Here is a 9,026-nt window from a genome sequence, read left to right as displayed (position 1 = left end):
AGGCTGAGGCAGAAGGATTGCCGGAGTCTAGCAAGTCGAGGCTGCGGTGGCTGGGAGCGGCCACTGCACTCCAGTCTGGGTGGCAGAGTGAGACTCCAAGTCAAAAAAAAAAAAGACATTTTCTACCTCTATCCTTTATCTCTAAGTTTTATTTTACTTCTTTGTTTTGTTAGATTGAAACTGCTACTGTGAAGATGACATATTTCATAACATACATTTAAAGGATAGAAAGGCTTCAAATAGCAGATATACATAGGAATGACTTATGGCCAGCCCCATATGAAGTCAAATTGTCAGAACTAGGTAGAATATATTCACTAGCTTCAATGATATCTTTTTGTTGTTGTTGTTCAGCATATATCCAATTCTGGGATGATATTTCCTATGTTGTATTGGAGAGATTGCTGTTGTCTCCAGAAAAAATCTCATGTAAACAAATGGAATAGAGGAAAGGGTGGTGGGAGAGTTGCTCTATAGAAAATTCTTTTTGGCTCCCCCTCTCCTTGCTGCCTTCACTTCTTTCTCTGACTCTGGCCCTGTAAAAGATTTGGTTTAAAAAAATCAAAGATCTGCGTTAATGTCAATTGTTTTGTCATACCCTAGAGCTTATTTATTTAAAAAACCCTGTGATATTGATGACAGAAAGGCTATTTAGCCTATGAAAATGACCAATTTTAGCTTGATTCTAGTTAGAGTTTTCAAGGTGCCTTATAATAGGTCTTATTTTTTTGAAGGCAACTCTGCCAACATGCAGTCAGTGGCAAACAATTTAAAATAGTGGAAATTATAATAATTTTGACTTTGTGATATATTTACTAATTGTGATTTGAATATGGATGATGATCTTCAGGGTGGATAGGAGTTTCACTGAAACAAAATTAGAGGAACTAGAAAGAAAACCATGTTGTTTGCTTGAGAGATTTGATTAGAATCTTCCTTCCCATATATCTTAGTCCACTTTGTGCTTCTGTAACAGATTACTTGAGACTGAGTAATTTGTAATGAACAAACATTTATTTGGCTTACAGTTCTGGAAGCTGAGAAGTCTAAGACTGAGGGACTGCATCTGGTGAGGGCCTTCTTGCAGCATCATAACACAGTAGAAGGCATTACATAGTGACGAAAACATGCAAGAGAGTCAGCAAGAGAGGGCCAGATTTGCATTTATAATAAATTCACTCTTGAGATAACTAACCCACTCTTAAGATAATGAACCCACTCTTGTGATAATGACATTAATCCATTCATGAGGGCAGATTAATTATGACCTAATCACCTCTTAAAGGTCCCACCTCTTAACGCTGTTGCATAGTGTATTAAGTTTCCAATACATGGACTGTAGGGGAGCACATTCAAACCATAGCACCATAGTTTTTCATCTTTTTTTTTTTTTTTTTTGAGTTGGAGTCTCACTCTGTTGCCCAGACTAGAGTGCAGTGGCCATTCCCGGCCACCGCAGCCTCGACCTGCTGGGCTCCAGTGATCCTTCTGCCTCAGCCTTCCAAGTAGCTGGAACTACAGGCACACGCTACCACACCCGGCTAATTTTTTGATTTGTTGTAGAGATGAGGTCTCACCAAGTTGTCCAGGTGGGTCTCGAACCCACAGGCTCAGGCAATTCACTCACCTCAGCCTCCCAAGGTGCGTGATTACAGGCTGAGCCACCGAGCCTGGCTAGTTTTTCATCTTTTAATTGTAGTAAGAAATTATTAAGAGAAATAATTGGTAAAGAAGCAGGCCACTTTCAGGAGATTAGTAACTTTGGATAAAAAGTTGGGTGACATCATATTTCATACTGAGCATTATTTTTCATGTTTCTCTTGCCAATGTTCAGTTGTCTCTATTAAGCAAAACAGAAGAATCTTTTAACCAGTTAATTGATAACTTTTCTTCTTTTCTTTAGTTCTTGGAGAAATGGAAGTGTATTACAACTTTTTAAAGATATATGTATAAACAATAATTATGGTACTTGTAAGTACTAGGTTTATTAAAGTTTTAGATCTAAGTTTATACTTAAATTGTTTTGATACCAAAATTCTGGATCAGTTTGTATATAGTTTTTTTTTTGTCATAGTTTTGAGTTACATTACTGTATTGTGTTCTTTTTTATTTGTTAGATACACACAAATCCATGTTTTTATCAGTCTTCTGAGAGAAGCCAGCTCTTACCAATGAAGACAAATCTATGGTGCTGGTTGAATCCTGGAGATAGTTTTTCTTTGTTACTTGACAAATACATTTTTCGTGTTTTTTCTACACATTCTGAAGTGGAAATGGAATGTACCTTAAGGTAAGTAATGATATTTGTTACTTAATTATTCAACCATCACAAATGGCTTCAGTAGAAATCATTTGAGGATTAAACTGAATTGGAGGTGGAATAGGTATGTGGTGTGTGTGTGTGTGTGTGTGTGTGTGTGTGTGTGTGTGTGTGTATTTCTAGAAAACTTATGGCTCAGTAGTGATTGCTCCTATCTGTGATGTCCTTCACCATTTTATTTGGAATGTGTTTTCCATCTAACAGTAACCAAGGTACTTAATTTGAAGTTGACTACCTTTTCCTCATTTTTTTTTCTTTTTAAACTTTATTGAGGTATTAGACTACATTACTATAACTCCTCTTTCTTATAAAAATAGCAGAAAATGTAGAATAGGGAAACAGAATAAACAATGTATTAGAATAAACATACGGATATCTAGAAAGTTAAAATTCATACACTAGTTTTTTGTCAGTCATTAGAAGATTATTTATATTTTTTTCAGCTTTTAAATTATAGAATGAATACACTGTAGAAGTAGATGGACATAATTATACAGAGTATGTTTTCTGATTGCAATGGTATTAAATAAGAAGTCAGTAACAATAAAATATAAAAATCTCCAAATAGTTTGAAATTAAATAACACACTTCTAAATAGCCCCCAGGTAAAATAGAAGTCATGAGGGTAATAAGAAAGCATTTTGAACAGAATGATACTGACAACAACATAAAAATTTGTGGCATACAGCTAAATTATTCCTTAGAGGAAAATTTATAGTTGAATGCCTATATTAGAAGTGCAGAAAGATATAAAACCAGTGATCTATAGTTCTTCTTTAAGAAGATAGACCAAAAAAAGGAACAAATTAATCCCCAAATAAATAGAAAAAAATTGAAATTTTAAAGAGGCTGGAAGTCAATGAACTAGAAAATAGACAAAAAGAAAATCAGTAAAACCATAAGTTGGTTCTTTGAAAAGATTAATAAAACCCTAGTAAGGCTTATGAAGGAAAAAAAAGTGAGAAAACATATTATCAATGTCAGCAATGGAAGAGGGGATCTTATTATTGATACTACAGACCTTAAAAGATTAATGAAGAAATATTATTTAAAACTTTATGCCAATAAATTTGACACTTGAAATGAATAGATACAGTTTTTGAAGAAACACAACTTACTAAAACTGATGCAGGAAAAAATAGAAATCTTACATTCATTAAAAAATTGAATTCATCCTTTCAGAATTTCCCACAAGGAACTTCACTAGTGAATTCTACCTGGAAAAAATAATGCTAGTATTACACTTTTTCCTTCCAAAATAGAATATACTTTTTAACTCATTTTATAAAGTTTCTGTAATCCTGATACTAAAGTCAGACAAGACTTTACAAGAAAATGTAACAGAACTACAGACAAGTATTCTTCATAACAAAATATTTACAAATCAAATCCAGTGATATATAAAAACAATAATATGCTGTAAGTGGGACTTGTCCATGGAATGCAGATTTGGTTTATCTTGTGAAAAGCAATTAAAGATTTCACCATAATAGAATAAAAAGCTATCATTTCAATAGATGCTCAAAAATAATTTTGACAAAACTCAATACCTGTTCATGATTTTACAAAGTTTTTGAGAAAACTAGGAAAAGGAGAACTTTTTTCATATAAAAAACTTATTAGTGAAATATTGAAAGTTCTCCCCCTAAGATTGAGAATAAGACAAAGATAAAATACATCAGATTAAAGGAAGAAGTAAAACTTTATTTTCCAGTGACATGATTGTGCATTTAGAAAATCCTGAGGAATCTATCAAAAAGAGAAGCAAGTCACAAAACAGTACCTACTGTATGATTACATTTATATTAAGTTCTTTAATAAGCAAATCAAACTACTTTTGGAACTTTAGTCAATGGTTGTTTCCAAGGAGATTGAGCAGGAAGAAGCTCAAGAGAACTTTTTTGTGTGCTGGACATATTCTGTGTTTTGACAAGGGTGGAGATTACATGGGTGTATGCACTGTCAAAACTAATAAAATTGCACACTTCAGATGTGTTCATTTCAGTGTATATAAATTATATCTAAAAATATTTAAGAGTAAATGGTCTACATCTATCTATCTATATATTATAATAAAAGAGTGGAAGATAGAAAAAAGAGTAAATAGAAGAAATGTCAGGAGGTTGGTTTTTTTTGTTTTTTGTTTTTTGGTTTTTTTTTGAGTTGGAGTCTCACTCGGTCGCCCAGACTGTAGTGCAGTGGTCGCTCCTGGCCACCGCAGCCTCGCCTGCTGGGCTTCGGGGATCCTTCCACCTCAGCCTTCTGAGTAGCTGGAATTACAGGCATGCGCTACCACACCCGGCTGATTTTTTGATTTATTGTAGAGATGAGGTCTCGCCACCCAGGCGGGTCTCGAACTCGCGGGCTCAGGCAATCCACTCACCTCAGCCTCTCAAGGGTGTGGGTTTACAGGCTGAGCCAAGGAGGTTGTTTTTATTTTAGTTAAATGAAATTCAGTAATGATTGCTTACCACTTTAAAGGACAAATTTTCCTCTTTTTTTTCTGTTGTCATACATTTATGAAGCTTCCTATCTTTTAACCAGCTGCTAAAATGAGAAATGTGAATAACTATTTTTTGTTATAATAAACTTCCATAGTAGAATTTTCAAAAATTAGGAAAATGTTATACAACTCTATAAAACAAAGTATAGTCTTTGCCTAATGACTTAAAGTACTGTATGCTAATTTTAATTTTATTTATGAGAGGGAACCCCAAAAAACTGGAATTTTCTTATAAAAAATTCTTACGTGTTTAACTTCAGTCACCTTCAAAGTACTCTCCATTTGATGCAATACACCTTTTCCACTGCTCAAAACAGTTTTTTGAACTTATTTATTTTGATGTCTTCTAGTGCTTCTGTTGTTTTTTATTTCGCCTTTCCACATTGGCAAAACTTTTCCCTTCGAGGACTTTTTTCATCTGGGGAAACAAACAAAAAATTAGGGTGAGATTGGGTGAGTAGGGAGGGTGGGGCACGGGGGCCATGCCATTTTTGGTTAAAAACTACTGAGCATTCAGCGCAGTGTGGCCTGGTGCGTTGGTATGGTGGAAGAACCAGTTTGCCACAACTCAGGAAGTTTCTTCTGCAAATTGTGATGCAGCCTTCTCAAAACTTCCAGGTAGAAACACGGTTGACTATTTGATATGGAGGAGCAATTACGAGTGTACTATAAGGGGTCCTCCCTCCAAAAGATAATTCTGGGTTTTTTTGGGGTCCCCTTGTATATCCATTCAATCAACTTATTCCCTTAGTGTAAAAGACTGGTGTCTTTAAGGCCAGTACACCTTAAAAATATCAGGATGTGGGACTGGTGAATTTTGAATTTTTTTTGTATTGGAAAAACGGAAAATATAACCCACTTTCATGATGCTGTACTTTTCTCAAGCTATTTAAACCTGTGTTTCTTGATTACTAAAATGGCTCACAGAACTCAGGAAAACAGTTTACTTTCTAGATTACTGGTTTATTACAAAGGATAGCTTAAAGGGTACAAGTGAACAACCAGATGAAGAGATACATAAAGTGAGGTCTGGAAAGGCCAAGAGCAAAGGAGATTCTGTTTCTGTGGAGTTTGAGGTACGCCATCCTTACAGCACAAGGATCCATTCTTGTTTTCCAACCTGGAAGCTCGCCAAACCCCTTCCTTTTGGGTTTTTATGGAAGTTTCATTACATAGCTGTGACTAATCAAATCATTGGCCATTGGAGATTAAGTTGATCTCTAGTCCATCTCTCCTACGTGGAAGTGGAGAGTGATAGGGCTGGAAGTTTCAACCCTGTAAGCATACGACTGAGTCCCCTGGCAACCAGTCCCCCTTCTTTAGGGGCTTTCCAAAAGTTACCTCATTAACTAAACTCAGATGTGGTTGAAAGGGCCTTGTTATGAATATCAAAAGATACTTCCTCCAAAAGTCACCTCATTGGCGCAAACTCAGGTTGAAAGGGACTTGTTATGAACAGCAAAAGTTGCCCCCTTAGCCTGTTTAGGGGCTCCAGGCAGAAATTAAGGATGAAGACCAAAATATATATTTCTTACTGTATCACAATATCACAGGCACATTCTTATGGTTTCTGCCAGTAGTAGTTCTTTAGTAAGTATTCGGTTTCCAGCTGAAGCAAGGACAGGACTTCGCTAGTCTGGTAATGATGAGTAATCCTGGTTATTAAACTAGAAGCTATGAGGGGCGGTGGGGACAGGTCTTGAGTGAGGCAAGTGTCATTGTGAGAGATGTCCACCCAGATGAGGCAGCTGCCTGGTTTTCAGAGAAGGGGAAGCCACTGTCCTCTAGTAAAGGGATGTGGACAATGTCTTAGATTGGAAGCATTGAAGCATGCTTCCACATTTCTTGATATTGTTGGGATTTCATATGTTTTAGAGTTAGCTCTATTTTGTAGTATCTAATACATAAAACACTATTGACTGTTGAACTAACTTTACATGTATGAACTTTTTAATATTCATCACAATCTCTATGAGGACTAGGTACTGTTAATATTCCTAGGTTACACTGAAGAAACTGGGCACAGAAAGTTTGAGATTTGCCCAGGGTCACAGGTAATATAGGATGGAGTTAGGATCCAAACCCAAGGTATCTCCAGAATTGATGCTTTTACGACTAACCTCTTCTGTATGAGAATGCTTACTATAGCACTCATTCTGAATATGAAAATACCTGGAAAAAGGCTGAGTAAATTTGGTGTAGTCCTATAATGAAAGAGAATGAACTAGAGAGAGCTCCAGGTTAAAACATGGAATATCTCCACATCATAATGTTGAGGGGAAAAAAGAAACTAGCAAAAGTTACAAATATATAACTATTTCTATCCAAGAATGGATGCATACATACAAATATTAAAAGCATAAAGATATGTTTGGGAATAATAAACAACAAATTCAGGCTCGTGTTTACTTTTGGGGGAAGGAATGAAGGGAGAGGGATAAGGTTGAGGCTGGGCATGGATGGGGCTTGGATAGTATTTGTAATTAATCTGGAGCAAATATGAGAAAATGTTTCATTATAGCGGTGGATACATGAGTATTCTTATTCATAGGTAGATAAAATAGAATACATGTATTCTCTATATATTTCTATATGTTAAAATATTTTAAAAATTAAAAAAATAGGAAAGAAAATCTATATACTTTGTGGCAATTGTTAGGACTCTCATGTTATGATAATTTTTTTTCTCCAGCCAGTTGTGAAATTTAAGAAAGGAATCCAAACATCAAACCAACAGTAGAAAAGCTTGTCATCTTTTAAGTTTTAATTTTATTCAGGTTAAAATGTTTTTCAAACCAGGTGTGATAGCTCAGGTCTGTAATACCAGCACTTTGGGAGACTGAGGCAGGAGGATTACTGGAGCCCAGGAGTTTGAGCCAGCCTGGGCAACATAATGAAACCCGGTCTCTATAAAAATTTTGTTTTAAAAATTATCCAGGTGTGGTGGCACTCACCTGTAGTCCTAGCTACTTGAAAGAGTGAAGTGGGAGCATCCTTTGAGTCCAGGAGTTTGAGGCCTCAATGAGCTATGATCATGCTACTGCACTCCAGGGTGGGTGACAGAGCAAGACCTGTCTCTAAAAAAAAACAACAAAACAAAACCAAAAAACAAATTTTGTTTTACTTTATAGAAACAGTCAAATGCTTGATGAAGATGATATATTGAATGAAACACCAAAATCCCCTGTGATTAACTTACCAGATGAGACAACTGGTGCCTCACAGCTGGAAAGAAGCACAGAAATAACCATGCCCCTGACTACTAACTTGAGTAGTGTGGTGAGAAATTTAATATTTCATTCATGTATAATATATTCTTCAAATTACTTTGGGGGGAAAAAGACAACTGAAATTAGGCATATCATAACAATAACGCTATTGTGGATCTGCTTTTTTGCTGGTGTTAAGTTAAGCTCTAGAGAACATCACATTAGTCCATCACTTCAATTAATAGAGATAATGAATTTCTTTGTTTAAGAAATTTGACTCACTGAGTTCATAGTTACAGATGGATATTCTAATGGTAGCTTTCTGTAAAGTAAATAATCTTACAAATTCATTAAGGATTAATGATTATTTTTAGTAATTTATAGGTGCCATTTTAGTCTGTCCTAGGTGAATGTGGAGAACACAGTAAGCAGCAGCCAAATCTTGCCCAGAGGAAAAGAATTCTTCCAGCTTGGATGTTAGCAGAAAATTTAAGTGATCAAAACCTTTCAGCACCAGTCATGAGTAGAGGTAGGTTTTTGTTTCTGCTGATGCTGACTGAATGTGAAAGTTTTTCTGAACAAAACCGTAAACTATCTCTATAGAGTTACAGTAGTGGTTATATAAGTGTGTAGCTTACCCTAGATTGTTTTTAGATATGTATATGAAGCCTAATTTAAAACATAAACTTTTGGGGGGCATGGGATTGGCAGTTGAGGGAAACTGCCAGGGGAGGGAGGGCACACCTCATCAACAAGGGTACCTGCATAATGAACATTTGTATACCTAACCCTGAATTGTACCCCACATCTTTAAAAAAAAATTAAAAAATTAAAAAAAGAAAACATAAGCTTTTATATTATGACATTTATCAAGTACCACCCTAATTTTCTTTAATTTTAACAAACTCTGTTATATAAGCAATATCATAAACTCATTCGTAACCTCTGACATGAATTCACGTCATTCCAAATTCTGTTCCTGGTTGCCATTGAC

The 9,026-nt window shown here is 35.5% G+C and overlaps 1 protein-coding gene across 1 annotated transcript in view; it reads left to right on the top strand.

Annotated features, from left to right (window-relative positions):
- LOC103276807 (aprataxin and PNK-like factor) overlaps positions 1 to 8,635 on the top strand; it is a 32,731-nt gene extending 24,096 nt beyond the window's left edge. Inside the window, exons 3-5 of the mRNA XM_021707096.1 lie at positions 2,118 to 2,290; positions 7,955 to 8,102; positions 8,429 to 8,635. Coding sequence (XP_021562771.1) covers positions 2,118 to 2,290; positions 7,955 to 8,102; positions 8,429 to 8,635 — 528 coding nt within the window. The remainder of the gene's footprint in view (positions 1 to 2,117; positions 2,291 to 7,954; positions 8,103 to 8,428) is intronic.
- The last annotated feature ends 391 nt before the right edge of the window (positions 8,636 to 9,026 follow it).

The sequence above is a fragment of the Carlito syrichta genome, unplaced genomic scaffold (genome assembly GCF_000164805.1).
Source record: "Carlito syrichta isolate Samal-C Ts95f unplaced genomic scaffold, Tarsius_syrichta-2.0.1 Scaffold316382, whole genome shotgun sequence".
Classification (NCBI taxonomy): domain Eukaryota; kingdom Metazoa; phylum Chordata; class Mammalia; order Primates; family Tarsiidae; genus Carlito; species Carlito syrichta.
Note: the sequence above shows the minus strand (reverse complement) of the source record. Positions and strands in the feature narration are given on the sequence as shown.